The sequence below is a fragment of the Papio anubis genome, chromosome 8, assembly GCF_008728515.1.
Source record: "Papio anubis isolate 15944 chromosome 8, Panubis1.0, whole genome shotgun sequence".
NCBI classification, from domain to species: Eukaryota; Metazoa; Chordata; class Mammalia; order Primates; family Cercopithecidae; genus Papio; species Papio anubis.
Window position 1 is genome coordinate 70,652,515 of NC_044983.1, and position 16,877 is coordinate 70,669,391.

The 16,877-nt window shown below is 34.5% G+C and overlaps 1 protein-coding gene and 1 pseudogene across 3 annotated transcripts in view; one reads left to right on the forward strand and one right to left on the reverse strand.

Annotated features, from left to right (window-relative positions):
- The window catches only part of CRISPLD1 (cysteine rich secretory protein LCCL domain containing 1), a 46,285-nt gene extending 32,252 nt beyond the window's left edge, over nucleotides 1–14,033 (forward strand). The window contains exons 13-15 of one of the 2 annotated variants that reach the window (XM_003902881.4): nucleotides 4,973–5,048; nucleotides 8,804–8,934; nucleotides 11,734–14,033. In XM_003902881.4, coding sequence (XP_003902930.1) covers nucleotides 4,973–5,048; nucleotides 8,804–8,934; nucleotides 11,734–11,785 — 259 coding nt within the window. In that variant the 3' untranslated portion in view covers nucleotides 11,786–14,033. The remainder of the gene's footprint in view (nucleotides 1–4,972; nucleotides 5,049–8,803; nucleotides 8,935–11,733) is intronic. The other variant, XM_009213230.3, reaches the window with a different exon arrangement.
- Nucleotides 14,034–15,545: 1,512 nt separating this feature from the next.
- LOC101000642 lies at nucleotides 15,546–16,084 on the reverse strand (annotated as a pseudogene). The gene has a single exon (XR_161488.5). The product of XR_161488.5 is annotated as a ubiquitin-40S ribosomal protein S27a pseudogene (transcript).
- Nucleotides 16,085–16,877: the final 793 nt, after the last annotated feature.

Sequence of the window (16,877 nt, forward strand, 5' to 3'; positions counted from 1 at the left end):
CATCATAAACTACATGCACTCCAGGCAGGCCGAGTGTACTTTCTCCCAATGCAAAAGTATTCTCTGCTATTTCATAATATCAGGGTTTATGCGTGTAATCTGTATATTCATCTGTGCTACAAAGAGTCCTTTATTAGTCTGCTCTGGCTGCTGTAACGAAATAGCATTGACTGGGTGGTATAATCAATAGAAATTTGTTTCTCACAGTTCTGGAGGTTGAGAAGTTCAAGATCAAGGTGCTGGCTGATTCGGGTCCTGATGAGGGCTCTCTTCCTGGTCTGCAGATGGCCACCTTCTCTGTGTCCTCACATGGTGGAGGGAGAAAGAGAGCTCTCTCTCTTACATCTCTTCTTATAAGGACACTAATCCTATTGGATGAGGACCCCACCCTTATGACTTCGTTTAACATTAATTACCTTCATAAAGGCCCTGTGTCTCCAAGTTCAGTCAAATTGGGGATTGAGACTTCAACATATGAAATTTGAAGGGACAAAATCATTCAGTTCATGAGTTTCTTACAACAGAAACTAAAGTGGCATAACTCATATTTTTAACATTATTATCCAGTTTTTTAAATTAGATCAATCTGATTGCATTTGGTAAGTTAAAAAGCCCATCTTTGCCTTTCTTTTATTTTTTTGTATATTCTCTTTTACAGAATTATAATGGAATTTATGTACTATAAAATCATGAAAAAAGCTTTATTTATCTTGGCCAAGCTAAGATGAAAACTGTTAGAAGTATTATGGTTTAATCCATAATCAGTAGATAGGAAAAATAAATTGTGTCTCCATATATCCAGTCTTAGTTCTATCTGCACTATTTCCATTAATGCAAATATCCACACTACTTCTAAAAACTAGTAATGAGATTTCAAGATCTAATTGTAATTTGACAACATACCTAAAAATTTAAGGAGCTTAATTTTTATGGAAAAGTTTATCTACTTTGGAAAAACGTCATTACTTGCCCTTTTAAAATGAAAGCAACATTTCACTTAAAGAATGGGACTGGCTGTTCACAAGGTACATAACGGAATCTTTATAACAGAAGACTGTGATCTTCATATAACAGAGTACTTCATTTTCTATCAGTTTCCAAGTTACAGATGTGATATAAACAATAGACTTCCTCACATACACATAGTCTGTTTCTTTTCAAATCATTTGTCTCTACTAATGCAGGACTGCTGTTATAATGTTTTTGGTCAGCTAACTTGGTGCATTTTAATTGAGAATTTTAGAAGTCCTCAGCTTGTATTTGCTGAAATCCGCAGATTACCAAGTATGCAGGATAATTTGAGGACCTCTTACTGGGTGAAGTGCATCATATACTTTTTGCCATTTGTTCACCAATGAATTATACGTTGAATATTTTTATGATAAAAATACAATCTGCTGTTACTAGAGCTTGACCAATTATGCTCTTATAAGGCCCACATATTTGATTAAATCATTATTTGCTGTGTAGTCTTAGACAATTTTGTAGAAATATTTTTTTTCAGATTTCTCAAGACCCCTACATTTACAAATTGCAGTTTTAAAGAAAAAAGTAAAGATTTATTGCTAGGTGAAGCTGGTAAATTTTAGCATCATAATATGTGGAAAAAAAACAGGAACTTTAGAATTTAAATGTATAAATATTTATTAAATACCTACTAAGTACCAATAGTATGCCTAGCCTTATGTCAGCCATGTGACTAGGTTTATGAGGACCAAATAATAAGGATAGTCTCTGTCCATCATTCTAACATAAGGCTCTCAATAGCAGATGCTCAATAAATGGTAATTTTATAACTACAAAACAAACTATATCAATATTGTTGCAAAAGGGATAAATCAAGTAAAGCATTAATAAACAACCTCCCTATTTCTTGGCTTGTTTCAGAAAGCAAAACATCAAAATAGGGAAAATGATATAAATTTTTAAAATTTAATTTTAGCCTTTACTGTTACCAATATAATAAATCCATAGAAATGACAATTTTTACATAATATTGACGTTAAGTAGTCTGAAAAGCTTCTCCCTTTTTTTTTATTTCAGTGAAACAAAATTGTCTTTTGTTTTTCCCGTATGAAATTTGTAATAGTTTCATAAACTAGGTTATGATATTATGTATATGACAGGTTATAACTTTTAGGGAACCATGTAGTTGGTACATTTCTTTTAGAATTTCATATCACTTAAGTAGGCTGAGCCATAGTCTATTATGGAGAAAAAATGCCAATAAATAAATTAAATTAAATTAGCTCAAGAAGACCTTGAAGAAACAAGATTTACCTGCAAGTCATGTCCTTGAAAGTTTCCATGTCTGGTAGAACAATTCAAAATAAACTCTATCTTAAGCTATTATTTAGTAACCATTTGGTTACTCTGTAGTAATTATTACTTAATATCTTATATAAGAAACATCCAGTTTTATATATATCTATAAACAATTAGATCTTTAAAATTTATTGAATGCTCAAGATGTAAAAGTAGATATTAAAGTATGTCAGCATTTTCATTCAAAGTTTACCAGCAAATTGTAGGTGGAAAAAAAAAAACAAAAACATTTCTACCTTCTCAGTAGTACATAACAAGCTGTTAAAAACAGATTGGAATACAAACAAGCAAAAACTTCCCCCAATCTTTGTTTTACCTGAACTCATCTGAGTAGAAACTAACTCAACTTGGATTATTGACTTTGGCATTCCGGAAACCAACAGCTGAATATGGGCAAGATAGAGTTTGCAGAGCATGCAGAGCAAGTGATTTTACAACCATAAGGATTGCAGCGAATGCCTAGCAGTTCTCAAATACAGTAAGATCAGTTTCCAGTCAAAGGGGACACCCTTCCTCCTGCAGAAACCCCAGACATCACCTTTTACAACTATGAATCTTTTAATTCAAAGTTATAGAAACTCAGGTGCATTTATTACTTATATTTAAATGGTTCTGGTTTCCATGTTATGTGAAGTATATACACTCTAGAGTATACAGTGTTATACAAATTTTAGAAATAAGAACTATAACTATTTCTTAAAAGCTATCTTAAGGAAGATCTGCTTCAATTGGCAAGGGTAGTTTCAACTGAAGTATATTTATTATACTTTCAGGAAAATTGTTGATGCTATCATCCACCAATGATTATCACGTAATTATGTTGAGAGTCTCATTTACTACTTAAAATTGTGTTTTTTTCCAGTTTTAGTTTGTATTTCCTTTTAGTGATGGGTGTGTGTGTGTGTGTGTGTGTGTGTGTGTGAATGCAGACAAGCCACTTGATTAAAAGTGAAGTGCCATTTGACAGTTTCTTCAACTTTGGTAGTAGATTTTTTAAAATATCATGTGATTGATTAAATATTGATAATTGGATCCTTTGTTTAAATGAAAAGCTTTTGGTCATATTGTATTAGAGCCTAACAACAAAAAAAAAGTGTTGGGAAATGTCTTTTAAGTGAGCTAAGCCAACCAGATATCAGTAAGGCAGTAGGATTTCTAGAGGAAGAGCATTCCATGCAGAGAGGAAGATAAATGCAAAGGCTCTAAGGCAGAAGGCTATTGTGTGCATTTGAGGAATAACCATTAGGCCAGTGTGACTGGAGCAGGGTGAGAAAGTGGGAAAGGAGTAAGATATAAAGTTGGAAAGGCAGTGAGGATAGAAGATGCAGGGCTTATTGACCTTCCTGAGGCTCTTGTCATTTACTCTGAATGTGATGGAAGCCACTGGAATATTTAGAGCAGAGGAATGATGTGTTTGAAATTGTACATTTTTTTGTTGTTGTTTCGTTTTGAGACGGAGTCTTGCTGTGTTGCCCAGGCTGAAGTGCAGTGGCACGATCTCAGCTCACTGCAATCTCTGCCTCCCAGGTTCCAGCAATTCTCCTGCCTCAGCCTCCCGAGTAGTGGGATTACAGGCATCTAGCACCATGCTCGGCTAATTTTTGTATTTTTAGTAGAGACAGGGTTTCACCATGTGGGCCAGACTGGTCACGAACTCCTGACCTCAGGCAATCCACCCACCTCGGCCTCCCAGAGTGCTGGGATTACAGGCATGAGCTACCGCGCCTGGCTGGACTTGTATGTTTTAATATAAGTATGAAAAACAGATTGAAGAGGGCCAAATTGGAAGCAGGGAGACCATAGAAGAAGCCTAGAAGAGCCTATTGCAGTAAGTTAGAGAGTAGATGATAGAGCCCAGAGTTACCATGATTGAGGTGCTTGGGGATGCTCTGATCTTGGATATGTTTTCATGTACAGCCCATAGAAATTACAGATGGGTTGAATGTAAGGTGTGAGATTAAGAGAGGGATTGAAGATAGAAAGGTTTCTGGCCTCAGCACTTGGAATCATGGAGGTGCCATTTATTGCAATGGGAAGCCTACAGAAAGAACAGATTTGGGAACTAGAGAAGGAGATTAGGAATTTGGTTTCATACATGGTAAGCTTGAGATGTTTATTATAACTAAGTGGAGATGTTGAACAAGCAGTAGGATATTCACGTTTGGAATTAAGAGAGGTCCCAACTGGAAATGTAAATTTGGAAATCAGCCATTTAAAGATGATAATTAAAACCATGAAACTGAATGAGATTCCAAAGATGTGAATATAAAGAAGAGAAACTATGAGATATATGAGGCAGACAATGATTCAGATTTTCCAAGTTATTGGTTTACTAAATTCTACAGATATAATGAGTACCAACTTCTCAGATACATAGAGATGCTTTCTGATGTTTCTTTTGGCTCGAAATCCCCACATTAGACAGCTTCCTAATTTTTTTAAAATCACACTTGTGCCAAAAGATAGAAATAGATAAACAGAAGCAATTGTGTCTACTGCCTGGGCTTGTACAATTGACCTATTTCAGGAGAAAAAAAATGAGTAGGGTTTAGAATTTGAGCTTACTTTGTATATACATATCTGTGGTTTTACTAATGAGAAAGACTTAAGTAACCAGCTTACTTAATATATATATTATTTTTTTCAGAGTATACTGTCCTCGTAACTGTATGCAAGCAAATCCACACTATGCTCGTGTAATTGGAACTCGAGTTTATTCTGATGTAAGTATCCTAATTTATACAGCTTTCAACATTCATGTATATATATAAATGTATAGCCACATTTAAATGTATATATGTACATTTATATAAAGAGCAAAGAAACAGACTTTGTTAATAGGCATTCTCAGAAGAGTCAAACATCCATATCACCAAAAAATTAATATCCATATGTAAGATATGAGTGTATAATTATTTGACAAAATTTTTCTTCACATTCTCCCCATATGTTTTATATAAGACACATAATGAAATAGTCTATAGTCATTGTTGGGAAGGAAAATGTGTTTCGTTTTTCTTTTGATTCTTTCGTATTTGAAGTCTAAACTGGATAATTAAGATTTTGTCAAAAGTCTAAACAATATCTTCAGTGCCATACAGCCATTTAAAATGTAGCATAGAGTCATAGAGATGCTACATTAAAATATATGCAAAAGAGAACTAATTGAGGGGATGTTGTAAGAGATGACTTTAGTGGGGTTGGGCAAGGAGTATGAGCTATGATGGCCCAGGCTGGAGTACAGTGGCATGATCATATCTCAGTTTAACCTCAAACTTGGGCTCAAGTGATCCTCCTGCCTCAGCCTCCCAAGTAGCTAGAAGAACAAATACATAACACCATGCCTGGATCTTTTTCTGTTGTTATAGAGATGGGGTCTCACTGTGTTGCCCAGGCTGGTGTGGCCTCAAGCAGTCCTCCTGCCTTGGCCTTCCAAGGTGCCAGGCCTGTTAAGTGCTTGTTGAGCCAGGTTGTTAGTGTCCATTGGTAAAGAGGATCAGGGAACATGTTCTAGCGGGATAAGTGACATTTACAAAGTAATGGAGTTAAGAGTAAATGAGCTGTACATCAGTCTAGCAGATAGCTTTGTCTCTGATCTGCCGAAAATCGGAACGAAAAGGGGCTTCAACCAAGTTAGTCTGAGAGAGAGAGGAATCCAGCTCACATCAGTGTGCGGACAAAGTCTGAAAGCGCCTGCTGATGAGTTTACATTTTATGAGGCAAACACTTAGAAACCATTACAGATTTCTAAGCCAGAGAGTTACAAATGCAAATTTAGGAAATGTCTTATGCACATACTCAATAGAATATTAAGGGAATTTGATCATGTAAAGAGGACTGAATATGTATATTACCACCTATTTCTCTTGGTGAGCTTACTTAGGTCTAGATTTTTTTCAGTTCAGCTTTACCTTTGCAGTTATTCTCCAATTCTGAGTCTCTCTCAAGCTCCAGATTTGAACTAGTCTTATGTGCCACTGAAATGTCCTGCTGGTATCTTGAACGTGCTGGTCTTCACATTTGTGCTTATATTCTTGCCTCTGTTGAAATGCAATATTTTTGAAAATGTTGTGTCAAAATTGTGGTCATTCTTCAAAACCTAAATTATTGCCACTTTCTCTGTGAGGGCGTGTTGCTGGACCTTCCAACCCAAGTATGAAGTTGCCCCTATTTCAACCCCTATCACTTCATTTTCTCCTTTTGGCACTTAGCCTGTTGTATTTGATATTATGATTATTACCCTATCTCTTTTATTAGTTTGTAAGTTTCTCAAGGGCAGCAGCTGGGTTATTCATTCATCCTTTTTTGATCACGAATTTGATGTCTGCCAAGCCGTGAACAAGACAGGCACGTCCTGCCTGAACAGAGCTTAGAGCACATAGTTACGTCAGATATTAACCAAGTACCTTGCACATAAATATTTGTTGAAACAAGTAGATTGACAAATATATAGGAATGTGCATATCTGAACTCAACAGAGATTTCCAAAGAAATCATACTTTTCAGATTTTCCCTTTAAGCAGGAGAACTTTTAATTTTAGTCATGTCTAGTGAAAGTCTTTCAAAATATCCGTTATACTTCTATACCTTTAAAGCCATCTATTTGCTGGAGTTAAGGTTTTGTTAGAACTCATATCTTGATATCATTTTACCTTTCTACCCTCAGTGAAATGGGTGTGTAATGTGTGTATTATGTAGGTCGTTTGAAGAGTAAGTTCGAAATACAAAGATTACTGTCAAATGGCAAGTACGAAATCAGAGATCCAATCATTAATTGCCAGTCTTCCCTGGCCGGACAAAATACATTATCTCTCCAAATAAACCAATCAGCCAGACTCCCTCCCTCCTTCCTTTCTCTTTCTTTCCTTCCATTTATAGTTAGACCTTGTACATTCTGTTTATTTGAACTTTTATTTATAGTTTATTATATATTTCTGCATTCATTAAAAATTCTATTTTTACAGATAAATAATTCTTTTCATCACATATTAGAGTTTATGAAGTCTGAGTATGAAAAGAAAATGTCTTCTGACTTTTGAACTCAAATAGGGATGCCTGCTGAATGCACAATTGCAGGCAATACAATAGCCTCAAAACATATTAAGTACTTCGACTTAGTAAACGTTGTATCTAAGCACTTTTGTTGCCTTGGGGAAAATGCTGATTAATACTCTTTTAACAGAACAAATACTGAATTGTGCACAGAATTATTTTTAATTCCATCTGTTAGGAACCATATTGGATGCAAATGTAATTCAGTGGGACTTTAAATGTTGAAGAAAATGCCTTTGAGTAAGGATGGAGGTTTTAGATACATGGTATTTTGTGATACAGCAAAAGCATGGAAAGGATTAAACAGCTTGGCATTCAGACTCTGATCTAATAAATACTGACTGATGCTCTAGAGTTCACAGCACAGTAGTAAAGCAAGGTCATGTAAGATGTACATGCTTATGCGAACTTAAAAAAGCATATTAAATCACTCACATGTGCATAGAGATAAAAGAACACACCAATGGAATCAGAAAAGACCATGGGCATTTGACATGGATTGCTTTATACTGAAACAGTTAGAATATTTTCTTTGGTCGGATTTCCTTGGATTGTACTTAGTTGTTGACAAAGTTTGGTAAAACATTTGGACTAAAGCAAATATTAAAATTGAAGATTTTAATGGGCCAAAAGAAATGATCTGACTTTTAGAATTCAGTAGTTTTAAAAATTTGAAAGTATAGGAACTGAAACAATAATTTTCTTCTCCATAGAAATCTCATTCAGTTCAGATTATATGACTAGTACAATGTAATCAGAGGACTTTCCTAGTATTTCATGTCAGACCATTCAAACTAAATTGACAGGCATTACAAATCTAGGTAGAAGCTATGATGATTCTTCATTTTTTTCTTTTTAGGGTTATTAGGCAAAGTTTATCTGTGTAGATTACATTATTTACTAAGAAAAAAAACTACCCCATTTCTTGTATTTTGGAACAGGGGCCATAGTCATATGCAGAACTATGGTGGAGTTTGTATTAGGCAAAAGTGAACATACCTGAGGGATGAATAATCTAACCTGTGAGCATTTAGTCAGAGTGAGCCCAGTATAGAACAAAGGCTAAAACTGAAGAATGACAAACAGGCGCTAGAAGAGATAAAAGAAGCTAATTTGCTTTCTATTGCTTTGATACTCTAAAGCCTACTGTTTGGACAGAACAGGTGTTTGCTAGATTAGACTGGGGAGGGGTCTTACCATTGCATCACCCTTAAGGTTGGCCTTCAGGCTTGCTCCGAATTGGCTTTGACTTTGTGACATTTCAAACACTCCTTTATGCACAAAACCTCATCCTGTAGCTGCTCACTGGCTATCCATGACATCAGGATGTCAGCGACTTCAGTCTATTAATAACGGAAGAATAGTCTGGACAAGTCCTACAGGAATTTCCAATAATGGCAGTTTGTTTGTTTCCTTGCCTTCTCAGCTGTCCAGTATCTGCAGAGCAGCAGTACATGCTGGAGTGGTTCGAAATCATGGTGGTTATGTTGATGTAATGCCTGTGGACAAAAGAAAGACCTACATTGCTTCTTTTCAGAATGGAATCTTCTCAGAAAGGTAAAAACAAAACATATGTATGTATAATTTTACGTACCATCTATCACTGTATTCATGATTGCTGCACAGTTGACCCACTTTAACATTTTTAATTTTTTTCAAAGTTAAGTGGCAGAGTCAGTGTGTTCCTTTGCACACTTGTGTACCAGTCAGCCTTCCAGGGATGGGAGAAGCTGTAGTACCAGAGGTGCCTGTCTCCTGCAGGCTTATAAAAATCAACATGAAAATCGGATTACAAGTCAGAACTACTCTTTTGTTAATTGATCTTATAATTAGGAACTTTCTTTCATCCTCTTTTGGATTTTCTAGATTAGTTTTTATATTTAATTCTTTCTAGGTGAGCAAGGCACAGAATATTTCTCTAATCCAGTTATCTGACAAAGTATTTGACAAAAACAATGTCTGATTTTCCCTAGAACCAAACTCTCTAATTGATTTGAAGTTGGATGCCTAGTGTGATATAAATGAACTCTTTCAGGTCATTTTTCATATTATTTAACCCACCCACTAGTGTCATATATTTTGGTGATGTGAGAAAATTCTTGTAACTCACTTTATCAGGTATCACTAAATATTAAAATAAATGAAGCAATGGTGATTTTAAAAATCATTGTTACTTATAAAAGTAATACTAAAAGTCCTATTTATTTGTATATAGAAAAATCCCTAACTTTTAGGTATTTCCTGGGTTCTTCAAAATTGCCAATGGAGAGCACACATATGTACACCAAAGGATGTGTCATGTGGGGTATCTAGATTACCTTCCACATAACCATCTGGGTGTCATCCTCTCAAAAATACAAATCTGCATTATCTGTTTTCATATTAGACTATATCAAGAGGTGAGTGTTGAGAAAGTGACATCTCTACAACCTGCTCATGTCCTCTTTAAGCAGAATAATATATAAAATGGATCTTTGAGTTATAAAATTGGATATGCAACTTTATAAGCTAAACTGAGTGATATGGTTTTATGCATGCCTCGTAATTCTTAGATTTATTTTAAAACCATAAAATGATAGATGATATCCTAATAAAACGGTATAATAATTATTTTTGAGTACCTACTATGAATATTCCAGATGTTAGATGCTCCTGAGCACTCTAAGTATGTTAGCTCAGCTTCAACATCCTTGAAATGTCAGGCCTATACCCGGAGAGAGAGAGAGAGAGAGATATATATATGTATGTATGTATGTGTGTGTGCGTGTGTGTGTATGTATATGTGTGTGTGTGTGTCTGTATATATGTATGAGTGTGTGTATATACGTGTGTATATGTACATGTGTGTGACTGTATATATGTGTGAGGGTGCATATGTATATTTATATATATATGTGTGTTTCTGTGTATGTGTGAATGTATATATATGCACATACATTTTATATATACATATATACACACATACATACCTATACACATATACATATGTATATATATGTTAACTGAGACTCTGAGGGGTTAAATGATGTGCCCAAGTTCATATAACTTGTAAATCTCAAAGCTTAGGTTCAGTCCGTAGGCTCAGAGATATGTGTTATTCCAGTATTTAACTGTGTACAAAAAGGAAACACAGCAAACACATTCACTTCCTGAGGCACTCAGTCAGTCTGTTTCTCATAAATGAAATATTTGGATTGGCCATCTACTTGCGTGAAAAACCTGGCATGCATGCATGCACATGTGTGTATATGTTGTGTGTGCACCCTTGTGATACCCTTATTTTTGCTCACTCAAAAATTCTCTCCCTTTTTTCTTGTACGAATAAATATATAAAAGATATTTCACTTTCTCTTTCTTAGCATTTATTTTATTGATCTCCAAAAGTCTTTTGTAATTATTAAGGAAATAAAACTTTATGTAAAAGCTTCAAAAGCTTACAGTTGATTTGAATAAATAATGATTAATGGTACTACCAATCTGTTTTAACTTTTAGACTTTTAAACAAAACATACCTTGATTTATGTTGCTAAATAAATATAAACAATTTAGTAAAGAGTAAAATTTATGAGTCTGCATTACTTTTAACTTCTATTTAAAAGTACTTTCAAAATGAGATTGAATGCTCTGTGTGTGTGTGTGTGTATGTGTGTGTGTGTGTCTGTGTGTGTGTGTCTGTGTCTGTGTGTCTGTGTGTGTCTGTGTGTGTGTGTCTGTGTGTGTCTCTGTGTGTGTGTGTGTGTGTATTTTTTCATTTCAGTGAAGATATTCTTAAGTCCTTTCAGATTTGACCATTAAATATCCTTACTAATATTTTTCTTGAAATTATAGATGTTAAGAGTATTAATTGGTATGATAGCAATGTAATTTAAATTTTGTCAGACTTGGGCAATGATGATAAGCTAGTGGGCAATGATAATAAGCTAGTGCTCTAGAGTATTGCCTAAGTATCAGCTGTATTTTTAGCTTGTAACCATGCATATCAGTTGTAAATCTGAGTCTCAGTATTCCCCATTAAAATTGAATAACAGCTGCCAAACTCTGCTTTATGAGAATGAAAGGAGATAATATAGGAAAACATGATGTAGAATCTATGAAGTTCTGTAGAGTCTACTATTATTACCATTACACATCTTAAATGTTGTTAGTACTTGCAGCCCAGCATGGAACCAAGAGTTAAGCTCTTTCGTTCAAGCTTTCCAATAACTATAAATTATAGTAGCCTAAGAAAGTTGACCATCTGGATTCGTAGAGCTGCTTTCTTGACTGTCATAAGAAAGCATGATTTATAAGAAGGATTATGTATAGAGATAACAATATACTTTGTGTATTTTTTTTTTTTTTTTTTTTTTTTTGCAGTTTACAGAATCCTCCAGGAGGAAAGGCATTCAGAGTATTTGCTGTTGTGTGAAATGGAATACTTGGAAGAGGATTGTAAAGACTATTCCAAATGCAGTATTTCTGAATTTTGTATAAAACTGTAACATTACTGTACAGAGTACATCAACTATTTTCAGCCCCCAAAAGTGCCAAATACATATACATCTTGATAAACAAAGTCTATAAAATAAAACATGGGACATTAGCTTTGGGAAAAGTAATGAAAATACAATGGTTTTAGAAATCCTGTGTTAAATATTGCTATATTTTCTTAGCAGTTATTTCTACAGTTAATTACATAGTCATGATTGTTCTACATTTCATATATTATATGGTGCTTTGTATATGCCACTAATAAAATGAATCTAAACATTGAATGTGAATGGCCCTCAGAAAATCACCTAGTACATTTAAAAATAATCAACTATAAAACTGAAAGAAACTATCACATTTTCCCCAGTTCAATGCTATGCCATTATCAACTCCAAATAATCTCAAATAATTTTCCACTTAATAACTGAGGTTTTTTTTCTTCTGTTAATTTAGGCATATAGAATATTAAGTTCTGATATTGCACTTCTTATTTTATATAAAATAATCCTTTAATATCCAAATGAATCTGTTAAAATGTTTGATTCCTTGGGAGTGGCCTTAAAAATAAATGTAATAAAGTCAGAGTAGTGGTATGAAAACATTCCTAGTGATCATGTAGTAAATGTAGGGTTAAGCATGGGCAGCCAGAGCTTTCTATGTACTGTTAAAATTAAGGTCACATATTTTCTTTTGTATCCTGGCAAATACTCCTGCAGGGCAGGAAGTATAATAGCAAAAAGTTGAACAAAGATGAACTAATGTATTACATCACCATTGCCACTGATTTTTTTTTAAATGATAAATGACGTTGTGTATAAATATTGCCATATCATGGTGCCTATAATGGTGATATATTTGTTTCTATGAAAAATGTATTGTGCTTTGATACTAAAATCTGTAAAATGTTAGTTTTGGTAATTTTTTTTCCTGCTGGTGGATTTACTATTTCCCATAAACATATTAAAATTAATCATGTTTCAAAGTTTTATTTTCAGTTCCTTTTGCATGCTTATTTTGATTTAGAAGTCACTTTAAGATAAATGAACAAAATTATTGTAAGTCTTCTAAATTTGGCTTATTTACGTTAGTATCAATAACATACTTAATACCAGATGTCTACAAAATCGACCTAATTATTTCAGTATTTGCATGTGAAAGAGAAACACATATTTAGAGACATAGCAAGGGAGATTTTGAATAAAGAGATGAATTTATAAAGTAAGAAAAAATCTGAAAGATACAAAGTGATTATAAAAGAATTGACGGGACAATAAATACTTCAAATACTTTTAGAAGGTAAATGATTAGGAGCTTAGGAGGAATAAAAGATAAATACCATGCAGTGATCAAGGAAAGCAAGAGAGAGGATGATACAAAAGTAAAAGAAGAAGGGCTCACATAAATAGCTTCTGGAGTGCAAATTATAAAGACATCAACATTTTTGATCATTTAATAAGTATTGGCTTATAGCTAAGTGGTTCCAAATACTGGTAATTAAAACAATGATGTATACATTAAAGCATTAAAGATTGCAAAGCTTAAAAGCAGATTTTTATGGGAACATTTTTTTGAAAGGATACATTGCTACCTTCTTAAATAGCATGACTTTACATAGACTCTTTTTCTGGTCCTTACTGCCCCTCCCACAACAGGGACGCCCCATCAGTTCTGTCAGTGTAAGATTTTCTTCTATTTGCTCTTAGTTTAGATCTCCATCATCAATTCCCCTTACTATTGTAATGTCTTCAGCTGGAGCCTCTTCTTTGTGTCTTTCTCCATTCCTTTTTAATGCATTCGTATTTCCCAGCCCCAGAACCCTGGAAATGAACTCTTCCGTGAGTTTCCATTGCTTAAGAAAAACTAAACACCCTTGTAAAAACATTTGAGAACTTCCATAGTCTTGTTCATATTGTTTACCTATCTTCGACACAAGGCGTGGCCTCGGGTAAGTTATTTAGCTTCAATTTACCTTACCTGTAAAATGGAACAAATAATATCTCCTTGAGATTGCTCTACGAATTAATTGACACATTATGTGTAATGTACTTAAAGGAATAATAAACACATGTGGTCAGTGGATGCCATTTTCTATTATTATCATAATTTTTGTTATTTAGTTTGGGGAAACTATTCATCTGTCATATGCTATTGATCCTTTGGCACTTAAGTAAATGTGAAATCCTCCATGAATTTTCCTGTGATTCTCCTTGTAAGAATTAAATGCTAATATGATATCCTTTTAATTTGGCCATTTTAATTATTTGTGTTTGATTATATTCTTTAAAAGATAAGCTCTTTGTGAATGGTAATACTCATCTCTCTACCCAAGAGCACAATTATCTCAATGATTTTTACGTCCGTGGACTCTACAAATGGTATATCAGTATTGTTGAGTGAACATTCCAACAATTCATAATTTTTTATGAAAATGATTTTTTTCCACATTATAATGTGATGTCAACACAAACATAAAGTACTATAGCTAGTGAAAATAATTTATTGATAGACGTGGATTTAAAACAGATCAATGCTTATAGAATAGTATTAATATTACTTTAGCATTTAAAGTTTACCAGACCATGTGTTACTTTAATGCTCTTCACGTATTAAAGATTATTATGTATTTCAAGCATAGTATTTTGAAAATAAATTACTAATATTAGATAATTTGCATATTACAGGGTCCACTTTTCAGTACTGTACTCTAAAATCTTGACTGTTCTCTAGCCATTCTAAAATGTTTTTAAAGAAATGTAAACTCTTCTAAATAGCATAGTGAGCCAAGCAAAGAAACAGAGCTATCGTTTTTGCAGACATACCAAATTTCAGATTTGAACTTTAAGCTAATTCATTGCACAAAGAATTACATTGTTAGAGTTGATTTAAAAAACTTATCTGAGGTGATACTTCTACCCTGGCACCACAATATTCAGCAGCTGAAGAAATAGTTTAGTGAAATAATCTGATCCTCTTTTATTAATTTGTTGTAATTAAGTCGAAATTATATCAGTTTGAGATTTTAAAAAGGCAGGCAAACTCGTTAGAACACTGCTCTTAACAATTAGATATTCTCTACTTCCTCTCATCCCCTAATCCTTATGTCACTTTGCACAGAATTACCAGAGTGTGAAACAATGCTAGTAAGCAAACATCCTTGCACTGGACCATTAAGTTATGAAAACTAATTTTCCAATGATTACTAATAATAGTGAATTGGCAATTGTGTTTACCACTATACTGATGAAGATGAAAAGCAAAGGGGCCTACACATGACTGTATCTGATAAGCTCAGTTTTAAAAAGAAACATGTACAGAAGATGAAGTAGAAATTAGAGATACATAATTAAAAGGCACAAACAGATTACAAATATCATTAGAGGCTGGGTGTGGTGGCTCAGGCTTGTGGTCCAGCACTTTGTGGGGCTGAGGTGAGTAGATCACTTAAGACCAGGAGTTTGAGACCAGTCTGTGCATGATGAAACCCCGTCTCTACAAAAATTAACCAGGCATGGTGTTGCCTACTTCTAGTCCCAGCTACTTGGGTGGCTGAGGTTGGAGGACCACCTGAGCCCAGGAAGTTGAGGCTACAGTGAGCTGTGATTGCACCACTGCACTCCAGTCTGGGCAACAGAGCAAGACCTAGTCTCAAAAAAAAAAAAAAAAAAAAAAAAAAAAGAAATGCTTTTTTTTGTTTTTTGTTTTTTAGTTCGTGTCTTTTATTAACTCATACAGTTACTTGTCTTCTGTCTTGTTGAAGCAATAAGTCAGACATTTGTTACAATAATGTCTGTCAAAGTGGCTTGCCATAAACACCCCAGCACCACATTCATCAGACGGGCACTCTCGACGAAAGCGACTAATTTTGCCCTTCTCATCCACCTTATAATATTTCAGGACAGCCAGCTTAACCTTCTTTCTCTTGTGCTTATTCTTCTTGGGAGTGGTGTAAGACTTCTTCTTCCTTTTCTTAGCACCACCACGAAGTCTCAACACAAGATGAAGAGTAGACTCCTTTTGACTATTGTAGTCAGACAAAGTACGTCCATCTTCCAGTTGCTTGCCAGCAAAGATCAGTCTTTACGGAGCAGAAGGAATTCCTTCCTTCTCCTGGATCTTGGCCTTTACATTTTCTATCGTATCCGAGGGTTCAACCTCGAGGGTGATGGTCTTCCCCGTAAGGGTTTTCACGAAAATCTGCATTTTGGTGGCGACTCCACCACAGATGGCGGATCGAAAAGGGAAATGCTTTTAAAAAGCCTAACCTGATTGAATCCTCATGCTAAGACAGATAAGAATTTTTTACAAAATGATATGAGAGCAGCATGGTCAGGGACAATATAACGAAAAACAAATAACCCCTTCTGAAGCTTTCTGCTTTCATTCATCCAAAAACTGAGTTCCTACAATCTGCTATAGGTTTGTGCTGATCACTGTAGATATGTTTATAAACAAAAATGTCCTCAGGAAATTAGATTCTAGTGAGGTAAACATTATTAATTAGATAATCACATAAGTAAATATAGGAAACAATGGAGATTATAGAGCTTTGTTACTACAAAGAAAGTCTATATAGTACCATGGCAGTATTGAAAAGTGGGACTTGACCTTGGGGGAAGAGTAAAGATGACTTTCCTGAGGAACTGACAAAGTTCAGAAGAACTTAAGGATGAGCAGAAGTAACTTGGAAGGGGAATAATTTCTTACATAAATAAACACTATGCAAAATACCTTATGACAGGAATACTCTAGAAACAACAGCAACAAAAAGCCAAAGGCATGCTGTATTGAGTCTGGACATGTAAACGGGGAAGCAGACAAAGTTTGAAAGAATTTCTTTAGGGTTAAAAGGCACTGTTGGTGCTCTAACAGATGCCCAACATGAATAACACTATGATGTGACACATACCAGTATACTCAAAAGGCACTCAGGAATTCAGATTTTGAGCACAGGAGCAAAGTATGAGATACATTCTGTATTAATAACAAACTGAGTTTTATAGCCCTTTATAATAAAGTTCTTTAATACTCCT